Genomic DNA, 21,630 nt, shown 5'->3' on the forward strand with positions numbered 1-21,630 from the left:
ACTATATAATACACAAATACTACCATTATGTCAGATAAGATTCACATGCTGACTCCTGAGGCTATTCATGATGATATCTGTGAATATGGCTGAGAGGAAGTAGATACTTTATTATTTTTTTGGGGCTTCTAGTGTTTTGAAATACATTTGAATGATTTATGACCACATTTTAGTTTTACATTTTACTAATTACTGCTTGCAGTCAGATGGGAAACCTGGGATTAGGGTTATTTAGGGGACACCTCATCCATCCATCCATCCATCCATCCATCCATCCATCCATCCATCCATCCATCCATCCATCCATCCATCCATCCATCTATCCATCTATATTATTTGAACTGGAAAAGTCAAAGTTATCCAAAGAGGATAAATACCACATGTGGCTGCTTTTGACATGAAGAAGAAACATTCTTGCGTTTTATTTTAGCAATGACTTTAATTTTTGACCTTGGAAACATCATTCTGACAGAAAAAAATGACTCTTTTCACAACTTTAGCTGATTCTTATGATCTTCAGAAGTAGACACAGTCTGAAGAAAAGCAATTCATAACCCATAAGATCTGATTTTGTCTGAAGGATAACTTTTTACAGAAATATCACTCAACGTTATTATAAAAACTGTAATATGGATGGGCAGGTGTTGCTGTGGTGCAACGGTTAACACTGTTTCTTCTGGGTTGAAACCTGCTTGTCTGATCGGAACTTTGGGCCCTGCGATGGACTGGTGATCAGTCCAGGGTGTATCCAGCCTCTTGGTTGGTTCCAGTTGGGCTCTAGCCCATCTCAACTTTCTGCAGGATGAAACATGTCAACTGTAGGTCATTTGAAGTTCATTCATCTCAGAAACTTCAGCTCCTCTGCTGCCTTAAAACTGGAGTTAACTGCACTGAATGCAAGACATTAAGTTCAATCAATTACTCACACAGAAAACATAAACGGCAAGGCAAGGTGTTTTTATTTGTTTAATGCATTTTACAATACAAAAAAATGAGTGAAGGAAGTACTTTCATTTTGAAAATAAAATTTGTCAGTTCAAACAGTGATGCCAAAACCATGTATGGTCAACATTTCATCAGCTAATCAGACTAAAGTTACCAACAAAAATTAACCAAAGGAACTGAATAATCTGTGTTTCTGTACACATCCAAATAAAGTACAACACATACAATTAGACAGCTGCATTACAACCCATGTCAGCACAGCACTCACTCATTTTACAACATAACAGAAATGAGTTCAATTTCTTTCTTTTCTTTAGAAATCCTTTTCTTTTCTGGAAAGACCCACCACAGAAATACAGACTGAAGTTGAATTGAATTACAACCAATTTACATACATCTGAACTTAACATGAGGGTTTGACAACCATGTAATGTGTTCCTGTAAAAGTCACCCAGTATCCATTGAGCAGGTTGACAGATTTTAAAAGATCCATCTGTCAAAGTCTGACATGTAATAAACTAACAGAATCATTGTTGAAGTGGTCTAAAGGCGCTTTAAATCTACAAGACCTACTTTTACCCTGAACGATGTGAATGAATGCATGTTTTTTCAAGGTTTGTTCTCACTGATGTTCCAGGACAACAGCTTCTCACCTGTGTGAGTTCTCATGTGGGCAGTCAGATAACTACTTTTACTGAAATATTTCCCACATCTTTCACAAGAATACGGCCTCTCACCTGTGTGAGTTCTCATGTGGGCAGTCAGATGACTACTGTGACTGAAACTTTTCCCACATGTTTCACAAAAATATAGCTTCTCACCTGTGTGAGTTCTGATGTGGACAGTCAGATTACTGCTTTTACTGAAACTTTTTTCACATCTTTCACAAGAATACGGCCTCTCACCTGTGTGAATTCTCATGTGGACATGAAGAGGACCAAGTTGACTGAAATTTTTCCCACATCTTTCACAAGAATACGGCCTCTCACCTGTGTGACTTCTCATGTGGACAGTCAGATTATTACGTTGTCTGAAACTTTTCCCACATGTCTCACAAGAATACAGCCTTTCATCTGTGTGAATTCTCCTGTGGGTAGTCAGATGACAACTTTTACTGAAACATTTCCCACATGTTTCACAAGAATACGGCCTCTCACCTGTGTGAATTCCTATGTGGACACAAAGTGTACTATGGTCACTGAAAATTTTCCCACATCTTTCACAAGAATATGGCCTCTCATCTGTGTGAGTTCTCATGTGGACTTTCAGCACAGACTGGAAACTAAAACTTTTTCCGCATGCATTGCAAGCATATGTTTTTACACCCTTGTGGATATGTTGGTGTTTCTGGAGTTGGTCCTTATTCTCAAAGGTGTTTCCACAAACATTTTACAGACTTTCTACCTGCATCAGTATCATGGTGAATTCCTGACAATGAAGACTTGTCTACGTTGTTACTGTGACTGCTCTTTCTATTATGACTCTTCTTTGGCTTCAGCGCAGCATTTCTAGTTGACTCTGAGTCTACATGCTGACTTCCTTCCTGATGTGGGCTCTGACCTACTGCTAAACTGTCAGAGATGAGCTGGTCGCTGTTTGGTTTGACTTCACTTTGGTCACTGTCCTTATCAGTTGAAGTCAATAGAAAGGTATCAGCCACTTGCTTCAATACAATCTGCTTTCCCTGCTGACTGGTGCAGAGTTCTTCCTGTTCCTCATTAATCTGTGGAGGCTCTGGGTCTCCAAAACCCCGGTTACTGATGTCCACATGCAGACGCATAAAATGGAGAATTCGCAAATCTTCACTTTGGTCGGAGTTTTTAAAAAGAATCGTTTCTGATGACGTAAATCTGCGTTTTCGTGTGGATGATAGGCCGAATCATAGAAAAATATCTTCGTTTTGTGAGATACCCGGCTACGTGTGGACAAGGCCTCAGTCAGTGCTTTGATCTTTGTTCTGTTTAGTTCCTTGGTAATTTTCTTGTGGTAACAGTTTTTCTCCTGTTCTGTAGTCCTGGACATCCACCTGCCTGCCGTTCCCTCTCCAGTATCCTCCGTCTGCCTCCTGCCATCTGTCTGGACCCCTCCTTGGATCTCCACTCACACATTCCTCCCTCGTCTCTGCCACTACTCCTGCCACACACCACCTCCGCCCGCCTTGCCCAGCTCTGTTCAGTTCCAGTCTGTTGGCACTTAAATTCCTAGCTCAATCTCCAAACCCAGTTCTAGCTTAACTGTTGTATAGCTGATTACTAGGTTTGTGGTCTGCCGTGCTGGCTTGTAGTAGTTTCCGAGTCCTCTTGGTGAGTATTATTCTGATTAGTGTTCTGCTGACCGCTTTCGGCCCTTGTGAGTTTAGTTCTCAGTATTTTCTAGACCTAAGTATTTCTTAGTGTTTTTTGGTTATTTCTAATTGTGCCGTTTTGGCATCTCATTTCTCTGTAATCTGTAGTGTCACTCTGCTTAACTTTCCTGGCTTGGTTGTACTCTGTTCGGGTTAGTTTTCATAGAATCATCCGTTCCTTGACTGTAGTCTGGTATTTCAGTTTTGCCCTCCCATTCCCATAGGGGACTCTCTAGTTTGCTGGCGGTTCTGCTTCTGAGTCCATGTAACTGTCTATTTTTGAAATTAAATCACTGAATTTAAATTCCTGTCTGTCGTGTCGCTGTTGCATGAGTGAGTCTTAGTAACGACACTGTAACACCAAAACAACTGTTAGTGACATCAGCAACAACCTCCAGGAGGCAGAAGTGAAGGCATCACAATATACTGTTTGGAGAAGACTTCACGAACAAAAGTACAGAGGCTACACCAAGAGATGCAAATGACTCATTCACAGGAAGAATAGGAAGGCCAGGTTGGAATTTGCCAAAAAGTACAAAGATGAGCCTCAAAAATTCTGGGACAAAGTTTTATGGACTGATTAACTGATGAACCTTTACCAAAGTGATGGACAGGCTAAAGTTTGGATTAAGGATCTGTTCATATTCCCAAACATACAAGCTCATCTGTGAATGCAGTGGAGGTAATGTCATTGCTTGAGCTTGCATGGCTTCTTCACTGATGACGTAACACATGATTGCAGCAGCAAAATGAACTCAGAAGTCTGCAGAATCATTTTGTCTGCCAATTTAAAGACAACCAAACTGATTGGGAGATCCTTCGTGCAGCGAGATGTTTAGATTATTCAACTTTATTGTCATTACACATGTACAAGTACAGGTAATGAAATGCAGTTTGGCATCTAACCAGAAGTGCAATAAGCAGCAAGTGCAAGATTTACAAAATGTACAGAGATAAACAGATGAATGAGACTTGATATATTATAACCATGAAATACGAATGGTTTGTTGTTGACATAATGCACCGAATATTGAGATGCTATGCACATATTTACAGATTGTAATATACAATTGGAGGTGCAATGAGCATACTATGCCAATAGACATAGAGACATATATGAATGGATATAGACATAATATACAGATTACAGGGACAAAACACAGTGCCAAAATAATAAAGGAGTTCATCAGGGACCAGAAGTTAAAGATTTTAGACTGGCCAAGTCAATCTCCAGACTTAAACCCTATAGAGCTGCATTTTACCTGCTAAAGAAGAGACTGAAGGAAGTAATCCCCAAAAACAAACAACTGAAAGAGGCTGTGGTGAAAGCCTGGAAAAGCATCACAAAAGAAGAATGCAAAAGTTTGGTGATGTCAATAGATCACAGACGCGATAGAGTTATTGCAAGCGAAGGATTTGCAATTAAATATTATTCACTTTAATCTATTTTAAGTCTATCTGTTCCTCACCTAAGACTTTGGTGTTCGGTTGCAAATAATGCTATCTTCCAAGTTGTGTATCAGATCCAGATGGAAATACCTAGAAATAAAAAATGAAAAATTAATCTCTTGTCTCATATTCATCGTTTGATGAATCCAAATGTTTTCAGTCTACAGCAAAAATAAAGGAATTGGCCTTACTGTTACTTTTAGAATACTTTTAGAGGGGACTGTATGTTGCACGCAGATAACATTTAGGCTGCATGTTTTTCCTCACTCTAAGTATCAGTGTGATGCCAAATACAATGAAGAGTAAGAACATGTAAAAAATGAAAAGGTTCCATTGAACATCACATTTGAAAAACATTCACTGTCAGCTGAAGTGACATTTTGAAACAATATTGAGATTATTATGTCTGTATATAAAATGATTGTGTTCACTTGCATACATTCATCTCATACAATGTCTCTAAACTGTAAAAATCAAGGTGAACACACTCAAAAGGACATAAAATGAACACAAAAACAAACTTTCTGTGTAGTTTACATGAAGACTTATGTGACCTTTGCAGGAAAGGTTCACAGTTGTATTTGTTATCTTTGTATTTCACATAACTGGAAAAGTTTGAGTTCAACAGTCCTTTGACTCTTAATTTTCACCTCAGGTCTCCTGCTGCCGCTAAGTGGAAGTCTGTGGACACGTTAACCAGTTTAAATGCATGGAGGAGGATCTTTCTAATGACTGAGAGGGGCGTCCTCTGCAGAATGAACTCTGTTGGTGATCTTTCTACGTCTCAGCATTGTGGTGTGCTGCTTCACCAGGAAACGCTTATCTGAGCTGCTCTGTAAAGGAAACATACAAATTGATGGGCACAGTATGCACTCAGACTGGAAACATGACATACTAACACACCCCAGCAACAATGATTCTCTTACTGGGACCACACTGACTGTAAGTCACACATTTCCTTATCATCTTTCTGTGAGTAATTCAGAGGAATGTGCTTACCATAACCAGCATGTCTTTCAGTCTCTCAATGGCCTTCTGATTGGCTCGTCTCCGTGACACATACGAGGTGAAGATTATGCTGAGGAAACACAAAGTGTTTCATGTCACATTCAAAGACCAGCCGTTCAAATCAAAATACTGCATTGGTATTTTTAAAAAGCTTATCTTCATGGATCATGATGAGTTTTCCACAGAATGTCATTTTATTCATTTAGTTTGTTGTTTGTATGTTGTTAAATTTGTTTATTTTTCATTTCATTTCTATGTTGTTGCTGTTTCCACACTTAGACATCAAAAAGTTTGAAAAAGTTACACAGCTTTCTCAAAGATGAAAAAGTCTGCATCAACCATAGCTATAAAAATATTATATATTACGGTAATATTATTTTAGTACATTTTTAACCAATATCTGTCCTGACTTAGCTCTTAGGACTTAGCTGTAGGAGAGGTGTTACACTAACAAAGTTTGATTGGCTCCTGTCCCTTCACCCACAGGACAGAACAGTCTGGAAACAGGTTGAACTGAACAACTTATCACATTGGAAATACAAACAGGTTGCTTTGTAGTGGAGTTAAATCTACTGTCACTTTGCATGCTTACATCTCAGCCAGTATGAGCGGCAGAGCGAAGGCCTCAGAGGCCAGATAGCGGATGGTGGTCTCTGCTGCGCTAGGGAGTTTATCGACACAATCTTCTGTCACATTAAACACAGTTTGTCCATTTCCAAACGGACCACAGGAGGACCTGGAGCAGAAAGAAGAGGAACAAATTAGAGGAAGTAGCAGCTGAGAAAAGTACAGCATAAATATGATCTGCATGACTGTGTGAAAATGTCAAAGAGGTTTTACATTAACAGTTAAACACCTAAAGAAGATAATATGTGTATGTTTTGGATGCAGTGCTGAAGGGTGCAGAGTTACAGTAAAGTCATGTTTGTGTCCAGTGTGAGCACTTGCCAGTAAGGGTAAAGGTAAAGGTTGAATCCCAGTGTGGCTGCAGCCATGAGGAGACCAAGCAGCAGCATGAAGTGGAACAAAACTGAGGAGGTGGAAGCTCGAAACATCCGCTGCTCTGCCACACAGCAGCGCAGGACACTGAACTGAAAACAGAGAGAGAGACGGACAATGTTGGAAAACTATTTGTTAAAAAAAATTAAAACACAGCTGTCCAACAGTCATCAGACTTTAGCAAATAAGAATGCCAACAATTAGATTTGTTTTCTCTGTAGACAGTGCTTTAGAATTATTTGTTTTATTATTTCATTTTCCTCTCATTAATCAATTCCATCAATTTTGTCAAATTAATTCCTCTGTCAGATTTTTTTTTTTAATCAGGCTCTTAAACTGCTTTTATGTTTTTTTGCCTGCTTGATCTCTGGTGTTGTTTTCCTTCCAACCTGTCTGAAAGTTCCTTGTTCTTTTGATCATGATCAATAACAGTCCATCCATCCATCCATTATGGATACATCGCTTTTTCCCCTGTAGGGTTGTGTGAGGGCGATGGTTTGGAGTCTATCTGAACTGACGTAGGGAAAAGGTCATGCTCATTCTGGACAGGTCACCTTTCCATCTCAGGGCCACACAAAGAGACAGACAACCAAGCACACTCACATTCACACCTACAAACAATGTAGAATCACCACTTAACCTCGGCACATCTTTGGACTGTTCTAGGAAGCCGGTGAACATGCAAACTACAAGCAACAAGGAATTAAATACATTAACTCAAGTACTTTACTGAAGTATAACTTTGAGGTCCTCCCATTTTACCTCGGTCTTTAACGCTACTTTAAACTTCCATTCCAAAACATTTCTGCTCTGCAACATTATTCTGACAGCTTTAGTTAGTTTTAAGACAAAGATTTTACACACTGAATGAAATAACAAGCTTTCAAGTGCTACTTATTTTTAAAGATCAAACCAGCTGTTTCCTACTTTTTGGGATTTTTACTAAAAACCGTGTGTTTTCAAGGTCACTTTTTTAGATGTCTATGAGTTGTTAAAAGCCTAACCAAAAAATATTTTTTCATATGGTCTCATTTCAAAGAATCTTCAAATGATCCAATATCCAAAATACATAAAAATCTAAGAATAGCGTAAAAACCCCAAAACCAGGGAGACAGATTTGTGTATGAGGTTGTTAATCTTCTTTCTTTTATCTGAGGAGCCCTCAGATTTATCTGCTGTCTCTGTATATAAAACTGTGTTTAATGTAATTTAAACTGGCTCCACCAGCTGAACAGTAACATGCTGCTGATATACTGATATACTGATGCTTCACTATTAATGATGTAGAGATGCCACATATAAAAATATATCAGTCAGAGGGACTTACCTTCATACTTTAACCACATTTTGCAGATGTACTTTTATTAAAGTAAAGGGTTTTTTTTGCAGGACTTTACTTTCATTGAGTACTTTAACACTAATGTATTGGTATTTTTTTCTTAAATAAATTATTTTTCTGTGCTTTCCTAATATAATACTATAAAATGTTGTTTTAATTTATTAAAGTTGTGCTTGTAGCTATTTGGATTGTACCTGTTTTGTAGATTATTCTTGCACACTTTGTAGAAATCATGTTAGTGCCATTTTGAATTAAATTTTAACATTAGAAAATACACAGAGATGGTGAGATATATTTGAAGAGTCGATTCATGATAGGTGATGTATAACTGTCATGTTCCAGACAACCTTTTTGACATAAAATGTGGCCCCCAGTGTGACGGTTGCTATCAGAGGCAGCAGAGGGCAGTAGTAGACTCCCACCCAGCACACAGTCTGACTGTACACCAGATCCAGAACATTGAAGGGGATCAGAAAGTGTTGTTTCCCCAACAACCGGGCCAGCAGGGATGTGGGATACTTCTCCTGCAGCAGCCTGTCAAACACAAGGGAGATATTTATTTGTTCTTTGTATGTTGTTAAAATGTATGATGTCTTATTCAGTTTCACTGTTGATTTTTTTTTTTACACTGAGACGTCAATTTTAAAATGTGACACAGATTCATTGAGGATGAAAATGTCTGCCTCAAACAGCCATAGAAATATTACATATTAAGATTATTTTTCACTTTTACTGTATTTACTTTACTATATTCATTCATTTTCAAGACTTTAATCCTTAAATACTGTTGATTTTATGGGAAACAAACATCCCACTCAGGAGATCAAAGACAGAAATGGACATGTCAAAAAACTACCATAAGAATGGTAGATACTGATATTATTTTCCATTTTCACTGAATAAACTTCCACCTATATTCACCAAATTTAAAAAAAAAAAAAGTTTTAAAAGGTTTTGTTCACTTATTTATAAAGTTCACAAAACCTGATTAAATCTTTCCAGATCTGCTGTGGAATCTACTTTGGACAGACATCAAGCACACTGATCTTTCCATCTAAGGCACAGTGGTGACTAAGAAAGAAACTGAGTGCTGATCTTATGCAAACCCACTTCCTGGGGTAGTTCAAAAGAAAGGTGGCGCAGAAAGTGGCGAGGAAGTTGAAGATGCAAAGCTTGTACATCTCTCTGCCAAACTTGTTCTCACTGCACTGAAAAAGATGCTGCAAAAAAGCAGACAAAAAACTGGGTTAAAGAAACCACTTTATTCCTGAAATTACGTCAGTCCTGAAAGTGTGAATCAGTGAGAGCACTGATAATGTCTCTTCGAAGCTGCAACAGCATTAATCTCACTCTCAACTCACTTGCTGTTGTTCTGTTGTTGTGAACACGAAGAATAAGTAGATCCCGAGGGAGGCCAGCTTCAGGAAGATGCTCCTGAAGAAGAAACAAGATGAATCCATGCAGGTGAGTTTGTGTGTGTAGTTGTGTATCTCCCTGGCCTGTGCATCTTACCTCACAAGTGTGGTGTTCACCTGCGTGGTGAAAGAGTAATCTTCAAAAGACGAGATCTTACGGAAGATGTGAGGGAGCACGAGGTTGACGAAGGTGATGGTGATGGGAGGAAGATACTGGAGGACCAGACTGACCAACCAGTAGTGTTCACTCTAAGAAATACAGCCACATATGAAAAGCCATTACTTCAATCACACACCACAGAAAAAAACAGGATAGTCAGCATCGAATCCCTACCTCATTTTGAGATGTTTTTGTGGAGAAGTAGATGAGATAAAAGGCTCCACCCAGCAGTGACAAGACAAGCAGGTTGAGGATGAACCTGAGCAGGTGAAGACGGATCTTGTGACCTAGTGTCCTCTGAGCCGCCCGCAATGAGAAACTCTGCTCCTCCAGGAACAGCTGAGGAGGAACATGAAGAGATACAGTCTGGTGGTGTCCATATTGAATCACTTTCATAACTGATACAACCGACAGTTAAACACCAGAAGAACCACAGCGCATGTCTGCATTATACACTGTACATGGACATTTTCATTCTTCCCTCTGAACCCCAGTACCTGCTGGAGGGTTTAAACAGTATGTTGTCTTTAAAGAAATGTCAAAACCACACCATTTATCCGGGTCACAAACTCTTAAAAAAATAGAGAGAGTCAACAGAGTTTATAACAGCTCTTGAACAGTTGGGAAACTCAACCAAGTCAAAGCTTAAATCCATTATCAAAATAATTTTATCTTTAAGATCTCATTACAGAATTGCACAAAATGAAGCATTTACTCTAACCAAATTCAGAGAAAAACACACACACACACACACACACACACACACACACACACACACACACACACACACACACACACACACACACACACACACACACACACATATATATATATATATATGCAACTGCAAACCTATGAGTGACTCAGCTGCAACCAACAGTCACTTAATAAAAATATCAAAGACTTTTCAGCTGAACTGCAGGCTTTGTTTAGTGCAAATTGTAGACAAGTATGGAAAGAAATTTTAATATATATTAAACAATATTTAGAGTGATATCTATGGGAGATATCTGTGGGAACTTAGAAAATAGTTGCACATGCTGATTCCAGATTTTTATTTTATTTTTGTGATTTATGGTTTAATAGTTGACATGCTATAGAAAAGACATCTTTAAGTTCTCTCTACTTCTAGCCATGGTTGTACCATTTCAATAGAGGTGCAGGATTTTATATCACAGTAAAAAAAGAATTACCCAGTAGTGAGTACAAATGTGATGTGAGCAAAAACAGTGAGAGCAACACTAAATGACCTTTTGTTGACAGAAAGTTTTAGAGTTTTACAGTGTAACCCCCTTCAATGCATAAAACCTGTTATGGTGAACAGTTGAATCAGCTTTAGGGTAATTTGGAGACTGTAGTTTGTGGTGCAATAGAATTGCATTGACTTATACTGGTAATATTTTGTAATATTTTGCCATTTATGAGCTTTACTGGGCTTTGGTCAGGAACTCCAGCAGATTTACACCTCTGTACTAAAGAATGGCCTCATTTATGTAGATATAGAGTTTATTTACCTTGAGGTCATTTCTGATGAAGCTGTGTTTGAGAGCAGCAGCAGCAGGATCCTGGATGGTAAAGTCCCAGCCACAGAAGATCTTATAGCTCACATTCATGCTGTAGCGCTTCCCCAGCATCCACGTGTGCTTGTAGCCAACTGTGGTTCTATCAGAGGTGAACAGATGTGAGGAAAATGACTATTGCAACTTTTGTTGTTGCATTGTTCGGGATCACTAACCTGCGAACCACCATAATGAGACTGAGGAGGAGGATGGTGAGGATTCCAGCAAGGTACAGCAGAGGTGTGTTCAAGCACAGCAAATCCAGGGAACCACGAGTATAAAAACCATAGAAGACCGGAGACCGATCCAGGTAGCCCTAGAGAAAACACCAAGATGAATATGAAACATGTACAGAAAACACACACTACACATGAAGAGTAAACTAACTCTTACCGATCCCAGGAAGAAATCTAAAACAGAGTCATTGCCTCCGAACCTCAATGGTTCTGTGAAATCAAAGAAAACTGTCTTGTTTAGGAGTCTACATGCAGTTGTGGTTATTTTACTGACATCTTTGATCACAGCTGACTCACCGCTGTTGTGGCCTCTGCCATAAAATGTTGTAGGTCCCAGAATGAATCCCCAGATAAGAGCACAGTGTAGCAGGTTTAGGTGAACCAGATATCGAAGGAAGACAAAGTAGGACTTCACGCCAACTCCAAACCTGCCTGGAACAGACCGCAGAGAGTTTGAACTGTGAGATGGATGGATGAAAGGTTGCTCATTGTCTCTACAAGCATATACACAGTAGAGGTGTTTAATACCTTCAATGATGTGAAGTGTGTGCCGCCATGGCAACAGGCTGGACAGAGCTTCTCCCATCTGTGCCCAAACCCTCCTCCTGCTGATAATCTGGCTCCTCCTCCAGGACTCCCAAAAACCAATATTACTGATCTGCATCTTCCTCCTTTCCCTAATCAGCAGCATAAACAAAGTATTCATGGAACTGATTCCAAGGCCTTAAATGTGTAAATGGCAAAAACACAATATTTTATCAAAAACTAAATATAAAGCTGACAAAATTTTTATGCTGAATGAAGATTTGAACCTATTGGGCTTAAAGGGTCAATCCACTGATTTTATGCCTGAAAATCTATTAACGTCTCTCTTTGGTCTTTCATTATACCCTTAAAAATCAGCCTCTGTCTTTCTCTCTACTTACAGCAGCTCAAGTACACCAGCTCAAACACTGTAAATCTTCTCTCCGCTGCTCCGTGGCAAGGTGTAATGTTGGAATAATTTAGCCATATATCAAAATCAGGAAAAATATTCCAAAGAAGAATAATGATATTGGAAACCCCACCCTGCAGGTTGACCAAGTTGATTCCTTGAAATTTTGGGGTTTTTTTTAAGTATGAAACCCCTGAACTCTGAATCCATGTTTTTGAGTGTATTATTGCAATTTCCACCATGATGTTGACTGCTTGTCTTCCAGTGTATAAAAAACACTAAATGGACATGAATAGCAAGGTAAAAAGGTTGATTTTCACCAGAGGTGGTCAATCATGGGCAGGACTGTGAAAACAGCTGAACAATGTCTTCTGTGATTGTGTGGAGGAGCTTTTCCAGTCTATGAAACAAACAGACTGAGCTCGTGGCAGATTTGTTGAACCAACTTTTGCAAATTGCTTAAAATGGTAACATGCAATTGAATTAAGTGGGGTTAATTATTATTAGGTTAACAAGCACTATCAATGTCACTGATTTAAGTTAGATGTACTTAAACAGTTAAATTCCTCTGAAAGCAACAATTTGCATTACTGAAACTTTATTTTGCGAAAGTCAACTTGACTTTTGGTATTTGCTTAGGCCAAAAATAAAATGCAAAATGATTCTGTTACACTTTCTTCTGCTTTTCTTTTGTAATTACATTTTTATTCTTTCCTTTCTCTACTCTGTAATCCTACTTAAAGAAAATGGCAGTTGATTTGCAGCAGAAAAAAAATCATAGAAATGAGGACATCACGATGTCAGGCGCATAATACTAACGATGTACCAAATGTAGTTTTTGCACTTTTTCCAGAATCAGAATATCAGTTTAAATGGACAAAGTGTGATCTCGAGTTGACAGGATTCCACAAACATGCTGTCGTCAGAATGTCAGTGAATTAATCAAACATTATATTTTACATTAAGCTGTGATTTTGTGCTTGCATATGTAGCAGCAGGAACTTTCACACTGGATGTAAAATGGCGATTAAAAGGAGCCGGTTTGGTCAGTGTGTACTTTTCCCACCTGGCACTTCTCTTCCCTTGAATACACATGGCCAAGTTTCTGAGTGGCTCCTCAGACGTCTTGTCTCTTGGTCCTCTGGACGGGTGGCCCTGGCTGATCCTCTCCCCAGACGCTGGACCACCATGGTGGGCCTCACAGGCTTCCCAAGGACCATGTCTGCTCTGTTCGGGCCGCGAGGCCTGGACGCTGGGAAGCTGGTCAAATATCTCCGTCTGATAGTACTCACAGGAGTCCGAGGACAGAGTGGACTGAGTACTTTCCTCTGTGGGAGAGAAACATTAAATTAAGTTGCAGGGCAAGACTCTTTATCTTTCAGGACTGAATGTATTATTTCAATTATAGAATATAGAATAGAAGAATAGAACAGAATATTCTTTATTGTCATTACACAATGTATTACAATTATGAATTATTCTGTAGATAGTTTCCTTAAGGTTACATCTCCAAATGTCTAGCAGCGCAAGACCCAAACATATTCAGTTTACAAAGACATAAACAACTGAAAAACAGCAAAACAATCTATAATTGATTTAGTTCTTGTTGTATGCTTTATTTAATTTATATCTACTAAGGTTTAAAGATGGCACCATATAGATAAACCATTTCTAGTGTCATTCAAGTGTCTTCTTTTTGAATGCAAACACCTTAATGTGTAAAAAAAAAAATCTATATATTTTCGCATGTATAGTCTTGGATTTGACCTGAGTTAGACACAAACCAGCAACTTGTTTCATGCTGCCGTAAATCGCAAAAAAATGTACTGCATGTTTTGTACCGTAAATGCATTATTCAGCATAGTTACATACACAATCACACTGATTACATAGACTGGGCATTGAAAAAGCAAGGTGTCACCTTACTCTCTCACACATATATACATTTGTTTTATTCACTGTTACCTGATAAGAGTCTCAAGAAGTTGACAGTTTCGTGCTCCTCCATTTTTTTCTTCTTGCACTTCCTCTTTATTTAAAAAAATGGAACAACAAAAGCACCCAAACTCCTCACATCTTTTACAGCACAAAGTTCTTCACATAAACTGTTATTTAGATTTCTAAAAAATTATAATATCAATAATATCTGCTGAAGTGAAGACCTGTGAATGGCCGATCTGGAGTCGTTCCTCAAGCTCCGTTGTCACGGATCACTTTGTGGCAGGTGGAGCAGATGTTGAATTTGTCCACACCGAGGCTGAATTTGACAGCTCACAGGAAATCACATGACAGGATGCAGACGCAGGCGTTGCATTAGTAAGAAAAAAATGCACAAACATACACACTGGACTGATGAGCAACAAGTGAAGTGAACTTTGACAGTTATATTTAGATGAATTTGTAATTAGAGAAGTATGGTTGGGGTTTTGCTTAAGGTTGGACCTGGTCAGATTGGACATCCTAGTGAGCTTTTTAGTATTGACATGTTCTGATTTGTCCACTGAATCCATGAAAACTATCAACAGGCATGCTACAAAGACCAGACATCATCTACAGTGGAAAGTGCTGGACCAATTTGTAAACTGTTGTTTCAAAGTAATGTGTGAAATGATGTAGCAAAAAGGCTCTTTACACCCACACGCTACACCACAAAGACATTTGAGGCTTCCATTTACACAAGCATGGGCGTCATTTCTTATATACTATTTCAACATGATCGGTTTCAATTCTACTGAGACTTCAGCATTTACAGATTATTTTCATTTAGCTAGAAACATGAGCTCACAGCAAACCTAAGATGTGGCACCAGGGATGGTGTTAAGAGAAGTACATTTCTCTGTACCAGCTTTTTGGCTGAAAGTCAACCCAGAACCCACAGGGTGTGTGGATCTTTTTACTAAGCAGTAACATTTAAAGATAAAAATATGACAGTAAGAATAAAAGTACTGCATTCAAAACCTACTTACATACAACTACAGAGAAGTCATCATTCAGCAAAATTACTTTTATTGGTAAATCTGTTTTTTTGTTTTTTTTAAAAAACCATCTATATTACAAAACTGTAAAATAAAATTTAAAGAAAATCTTACTATATGTATAACTAATATAACTATTTGCAGCTATCATTTAACAGTTAGTGCTGCTCTTCCAAGGTAGTTGCTCTAATTCAAACAAAAATAAATGTAAAGTACAGAAAATGTTACTCATAAAATAGCAACCACCTTAAAATGACAAGCATATAATGAAAGATTACGTGTGTATTACATGAAAGATAAGGTTCTATATAAATATAGAAAAATAATCTGTAATTTAGAATGATAAATCCCTCAATAACAGAAATTCTGGAAAAGTTAGCATAAAATACCTATAAAAAATATATTTTTTCATGGTTCGATGTGCCAAAAAATGAATTTTGTCCAGTTTATATCAGTTTCCATCTGCTTTTATGCAGTAGGACAATAATTTGTACAAATACATTAAACTTTATATCTATGTTGATGGCTAAGGTATATTTTTGTGAAACTTTAACGTATCACACAACCAAATAATTGTGAGGAAAGAAATATTTGTAGTTTATCGTGTAATCAGGCATGACTTTGTGATTATAAGTAATATTATAATTAGTCTTTGTGATGTTTATGGTGGATGTGTTTGGTGTCTAACATTCTTGTTCATATCTGCAAACTTGACTGTACATGATTTATAGATGGGTTTCAAGCAAAAAAAAGTTATCATACGATAGCTGTAATCCTTAAAATCTAGCTCTCATGAATGAAATCATTCTGCCAGCATCAATTACATTACATTACACAGGTAAAATAACGCACGGACAAGAACAACTGAAAAAACGCTTTTTGACACAACTATTTTATGTGAAATTACAAACACGCCGGTCGTTTAGCTGTTAAATTACACTCTCTGACTGCCTTTTTATGGAGGACTAAAAGTGCCAAAATTAAATAAATAAATACATCATTAAATAATTAATTAAATATGTCATTAATTAATTAAAATTGGAATTAAATATTTCATTAATTAATTAAAATTGGAATTAAATATGTCATTAATTAATTAAAATTGGAATTAAATACTTAAATGTGTTATTAAATAAATATATCATTAAATAATTAAATATGTCATTAATTAGTTAAAATTGGAATTAAATATGTCATTAATTAATTAAAATTGGAATTAAATACATAAATGTGTTATTAAATATGTCATTAATTTATTAAAATAACAATTATTTTAAGTAAAAAACATATTTCATTATTTCACGATTTAATTAATTATTTCATGGTCCTTGTGTTGCAGTGGATCATGAATTAATTTTATCTGTCAACCTCGCCCGTCAAAGTCCGTGGGCGGGACTAACGTGAATCAAGTCTAATCCACTGCTTTTGTCTGCCTTGAAACCGGAAGTAGAAGTCTTTCTAAACATGGAGGCTGTGTAGAGGGAGAGTCGCTGTGAACTTTCTAGAGAGTTGGTGAGAGATATTTTAGACCTTGCAGAGTATGTGGAAGCAGGACCTGCTGACCGCGAGCATGTAGCGTGTAAAGCAGAGGAATTTATTGAAGTTGTTGAAGTTATTTCCGCACTTTCCGACCAAGATGTTGACCGTAGAGTGACTGCAAATTTAGAGGAAGTACTCCGCCGGTTTTCTGGTACCAGGGTGCAACAGGAGCACACACAGGGACCAGGGCGTTTGGCATACCGAGGGAAGTTCTGGAACATCACGTTCTTTGTGGATTACCAGCCTGTCAAATTGCAGCGATGCTCGGAGTGTCGAGCGCTTTTCCTTTAGGACCTACTCGGCGCGGCACGGCTCCGCTCGTCTTTGTTTAGCCGCGATTCCACAAGCATCTACTCGGCACGGTACGGCTCGTCTCATCTTTGTTTGCGAGCGTTTCCATACGGACTAATTTTCAGCACCTTCTCGGCTGAGGTTCCCAGCGAGCTGAGATGAGCCGATAATGTGGCGTTTACATAGTGCAGGCCACTGATTGGGCAGGGAGTGACGACACAGAGCAACTTCAGCACGAAAACAAAATCCTGCATTAAAAAATGACTGTAAACAGCGACGGTGTGCATTGCTCTTCACGAAACTCTCTGTTCTTCATAATTTTAATGTGACAGCCAGACCTGTACCGTGGGTGAATGAAGAGGTCGAGACTTTGTCTTTGGTGGTGGATCAAAGAATACAGAGAGAGCTGGACGGAGAAAGTTTATCAGGAGGTCTCTGAGCGGATGGCCGCTCACATATACAGTAGACTGTATATAAAGAGAACAGAAGCAGTGTAGGGAGAAGCTGAAAAAGCTCAAAAGTGACTATCGGTCCACCCAGGACCACAACGGCCGGCGTGGGTCAACCAGGAGGTGTTGGAAGAGGTTTAATGGACGCTATTTACTGGCACCGCACCGGCGAGCAACAGGAGGGAGACTCAGCCGCTTCATTGTTGGAGACGTTCGAGGACGGTGAGTGTTTTGTGACTTCAAGAAACTTATACATCATTTATTCCATTGGTGGCAAGCTTCTTTTAAGCAAACAAGTATTTTTAGAAAGTAACGTCGTTGTCTCCTGTAGCAGACAATAAGATAGCTAGTTAGCCATCGGCGCTAACTCCGTGCTCTGCTTGTATTTCGTGCTGCTGTTTCTAACGTTTAGCTCTCAGAAGCTAATACTTCAGTCAGCATGCCGTGTTTTTCTTGTACTTAGAGTGAGTGTTTATTTCTGTTCAAGAATCCCTTTCCACATGCGAAGCCTACTCCACCTCCGTCGCGGAGCCCCCGGCTGCCCTGTCTCCTCTCCAGCACCAGCACCAGCTCGGACACCGACACCAGCACGTCACAGCAACGTCTTATCACCGGTAAGACACGGTAAACAGAGAGCATGGTTGATTTTCGCATTATTATTATTATTACTACAGGTGTAAATGCCTGCAAGCATGATCAGAACAGTGAGACCAACGACCAAGAATTGAGGCAGGTGTAAATGCAAACTGTGCAGCAGCCAGCTCAGGAACGCCTGATGAAAGTTACATGTAGCTGCAGTGACACATAAACAGAACACATGCAGCTGCATTTATTTTCCATTGACTTAACAAGTAAGTCACTCTAATTAATTTACGTTCTGGTGCAGTGTAGTATTGCAACCATTCTTCTTATAGTCACTAGGTAGCTGTGAAACTGAATGAAAATATACATAAAATGAGAAAACATAGCTCTTCTTAGCAACTCCAAAATGTGCACAGGATGAAATGAAGTTCACACCACGTCGTTTTTGTTTGTGGTGGAGGAGTTACTGCTTGTGCTTTGGTTAAAGCGAAGAGTGCCAGAAGTTTATTAAAGTATCAAAGACATGATCATGATTGAAAATGGATGGACGGGTGGCTAAACACATCACATCATAGCTGTGGAGTCCTTCTAGCTCCTGGGGACTACAATCTCTCAGGACCTCCTGAAAAAGGCTCAGCAGAGGATGTATTTCCTACAACAGCTGAGGAGACATGGCCTGCCACAGGAGCTGTTGATCCAGTTCTACACTGCAGTCATCCGATCTGTCCTGTGCACCTCTGGATCAACCACACAGCAGGACAGAAACAGACTACAGCCCATAGTACGGACTGCAGAAAACATCATCAGAGACCCCACTCACCCTGGACATTTGGACTACAGAGCCCTGTACACAAAAATCACCACTACTGTGTTTATAGCAATTACCATTTTGCTAATGTGTTCATACATTCCAGTCTAGCTGTACATTTCTGTTTATATTGTGTTCTATTTTACTATTTCTTTTTCCTCCCTGTTCCTCTTTCTATTGTTTATTTTTTATTATTCTCTTCCATATTCCTAGGATGACACCAACAGCCGAAACCAAATTCCGTGTATATTGTGTACTTACTTGGCCATTAAAGCTGACTCTGATCACTTTTCTGTCTTTGGTCTAGGCAAGAGGAAAAGGGGCAACAGAAAATTGGACCTTCCTAGCGTACTTGTGGAGATGCAGGCTGAGGAGGAGTGGAGTCATGCCCAGCATGATGAGAACATCTGGTTGCTCCTCAGCGAGGCAAGAGAGAATGAAGCGGCCTTGCAGCGGGAGGAGATGGCCCAGAATACTGCCTTCAACCAGTCATTCCTGGGTGTGCTGGGGCAGCTGGGGCAGGCAGTGCTGGGTGTGCTGGGGCAGCTGGGGTAGCTGGGTAGGCAGTGGGCAGCCGGCGAGTGTGAGCGAGTCCACCTCCCATAGACTTGAGATTTACAAATGCTGGTCATATAATTAGAATATCATGAAAAAGCTCGTCTTTTGGACAACTGTCAGGTCAGTAGTCTTCCCCATGATTGTGTAGCCTACAGAACTAGACTGAGAGACCATTTAAAGGCCTTTGCAGGTGTTGTGAGTTAATTAGCTGATTAGAGGTGTCTTCAATATTGAACCTTTCTACAATATTCTAATTTTCAGAGATACCAAATTTGAGATTTTTGTTAGTATTCAGGTATAATCAAAGTTAAGAGAAATAAACATTTGAAATATATCAGTCTCTGTGTAATGAATGAGTATAATATACAAGTTTCACTTTTTCAATGGAATTACTGAAATAATGAACAACTTTTTTCATGATATTCTAATTATATGACCAGCACCTGTAGTTGTATATAGTTTTACTTTTAGCCCTCCACTGTAGGAGAGGCCCACCACAGTTTGTACTTTGCACATTGTAAATAGTTTTGATTTTGCTGCTGACTAATAAACTATTTTGTGACTTATGTGACTGCATCACAACTTCTCATTTTGTCTGTTAAGACACTGGTAGAAAAAGAGTCAACAGTCTGAACCAAACAATTCTATATTCCCTAATAATGTATTTGTGTTTAATGGGATTTAACATGTTTTAACACAAACTCCTTTATGGTTCATAATTCCGGTGACTGAATTACACCAAAGCAATACTGATTTATCAAACTGTAATTTTCTTAAAACAGCTGTTTTAATGTTTTGGCGTTTAATTTTTTATTTAATCTTGCTAACCTTCACAAACAAACAATAGCATAGACACATCTACAAAAGTTTATTGTCAGAATTGCATTAAAGAAAACAATAGCGGTCCGGGGACCGAAAAACAGAAGTATAACAAGAAGAATAACTTTGCATGACACGTAGTGCATCAGTGCATCCTGTACATCTCTGTCCTCCTCCTCTACACCTTGTGCTACTGCAGGCTCATGTGCTGCTGCTTCAGGTAAATCCCATGAAGTCTCATCAGACAGCATCTGAAACACATACACAGCACACATATTTTAATACCTAACAGCGATAAACTGCAGCCATTACAGGGTCGTTCACAGGACTGATACACGATAGCTAGCGAACTAGCATTAGCTTACCCTCATATGTCGTCTAGTTCATATCCTCTTGTCTTCGGCTTGATACTGCTGCATCGCCTCCCAAACTCTCCTGTGTGTCTCCTCAGTGTTTCGACTCGCCGCTCTCAGCTTTCTCCGACTCTTCTATTACTCTGAATCTGACAGAAAGCCACAGACCGAGCAGCAGGTGTACTATCGCCTCCATGTACATTGTTGCATTGCGTTTGTGTCGCACAGAAATGACGGTAAGGGACTTTCGGGCCGCCGTGCTATGACGACTCCACCCACGATGAGGTGGTTCTCAATGTAATGGAAAAACAACTAAACCGAGACGAGCCGTGGCGCGCCGAGTAGATGCTAAAGGAAATGCTAAAGGAAAATTTGTCTTGCACCGCATGTATCAACATTTGGGAAAGAGGACCGAGTCTTTAGCGGTTGCTAATAAAGTTTTGTTTTATTGAGTATCCAAACCAACGTAGAGGTGAATAGCGCCACCCAGTGTATCGGAATGTGTTCACAAGCTCTGCGTCAATCCATTATCTGGAATCGATTTGCCTTGACTTGATGTGCAGGGTAACCAATCAGGTGTTAGGATCCGCCCACCGACTTTGACGGGCGAGGTTGACAGATAAAATAAATTCATGATCCACTGCAACACAAGGACCATGAAATAATTAATTAAATAGTGAAATAATGAAATATGTTTTTTACTTAAAATGAATTGGTATTTTAATAAATTAATGACATATTTAATAACACATTTATGTATTTAATTCCAATTTTAATTAATTAATGACATATTTAATTCCAATTTTAATTAATTAATGAAATATTTAATTCCAATTTTAATTAATTAATGACATATTTAATTAATTAT

General features: G+C 38.8%; 2 protein-coding genes and 1 long non-coding RNA gene across 4 annotated transcripts; all 3 read right to left on the minus strand.

Annotated features, from left to right (window-relative positions):
* Positions 1-1,018: 1,018 nt before the first annotated feature.
* On the minus strand, positions 1,019-3,976 carry LOC111581962 (zinc finger protein 239-like). The gene has a single exon (XM_035957313.2). It carries the CDS (start codon positions 2,200-2,202, stop codon positions 1,555-1,557), a length of 648 nt encoding a protein of 215 aa, XP_035813206.2. The 5' UTR covers positions 2,203-3,976; the 3' UTR covers positions 1,019-1,554.
* Positions 3,977-4,123: 147 nt separating this feature from the next.
* tmc8 (transmembrane channel-like 8) lies at positions 4,124-14,648 on the minus strand. Of its 2 annotated transcripts, XR_004848984.2 has the most exons (17): positions 14,354-14,648; positions 13,455-13,716; positions 11,983-12,131; positions 11,752-11,886; positions 11,612-11,664; positions 11,395-11,534; positions 11,174-11,321; positions 9,834-9,998; positions 9,597-9,748; positions 9,446-9,518; positions 9,195-9,304; positions 8,432-8,618; positions 6,695-6,837; positions 6,339-6,482; positions 5,738-5,816; positions 5,389-5,571; positions 4,124-4,828 (listed from the first exon to the last, which is right to left on the minus strand). XR_004848984.2 is itself a non-coding variant. In XM_023290405.3 (16 exons), the coding sequence occupies exons 1-16, from the start codon at positions 14,394-14,396 to the stop codon at positions 5,464-5,466; spliced, it is 2,091 nt and encodes a 696-aa protein (XP_023146173.1). In that variant the 5' UTR covers positions 14,397-14,648; the 3' UTR covers positions 4,124-5,463. The 2 variants fall into 2 exon arrangements, 1 of the variants encoding a protein (XP_023146173.1); XM_023290405.3 differs by having other exon boundaries at positions 4,124-5,571.
* A 5,795-nt stretch (positions 14,649-20,443) lies between these two features.
* LOC129348735 (uncharacterized) lies at positions 20,444-21,569 on the minus strand. The gene is made up of 2 exons (XR_008601397.1): positions 20,775-21,569; positions 20,444-20,660 (listed from the first exon to the last, which is right to left on the minus strand). It is a non-coding gene; the product is annotated as an uncharacterized LOC129348735 (long non-coding RNA).
* Positions 21,570-21,630: the final 61 nt, after the last annotated feature.

This window comes from Amphiprion ocellaris, chromosome 4 (genome assembly GCF_022539595.1).
Source record: "Amphiprion ocellaris isolate individual 3 ecotype Okinawa chromosome 4, ASM2253959v1, whole genome shotgun sequence".
Classification (NCBI taxonomy): domain Eukaryota; kingdom Metazoa; phylum Chordata; class Actinopteri; family Pomacentridae; genus Amphiprion; species Amphiprion ocellaris.

Excerpts from the sequence above, each read along its gene's own strand:
- LOC111581962 (XM_035957313.2), bottom strand. The coding sequence starts at position 2,202 with ATGAGAACTCACACAGATGAGAGGCCATATTCTTGTGAAAGATGTGGG.
- tmc8 (XM_023290405.3), bottom strand. The coding sequence starts at position 14,396 with ATGGAGGAGCACGAAACTGTCAACTTCTTGAGACTCTTATCAG. Across the intron at positions 13,717-14,353 it reads CTTCTTGAGACTCTTATCAG|AGGAAAGTACTCAGTCCACT; the intron begins GTAACAGTGAAT and ends TCTCTCCCACAG. Across the intron at positions 6,838-8,431 it reads CCACATTTTATGTCAAAAAG|TTCAGTGTCCTGCGCTGCTG; the intron begins GTTGTCTGGAAC and ends CTCTGTTTTCAG.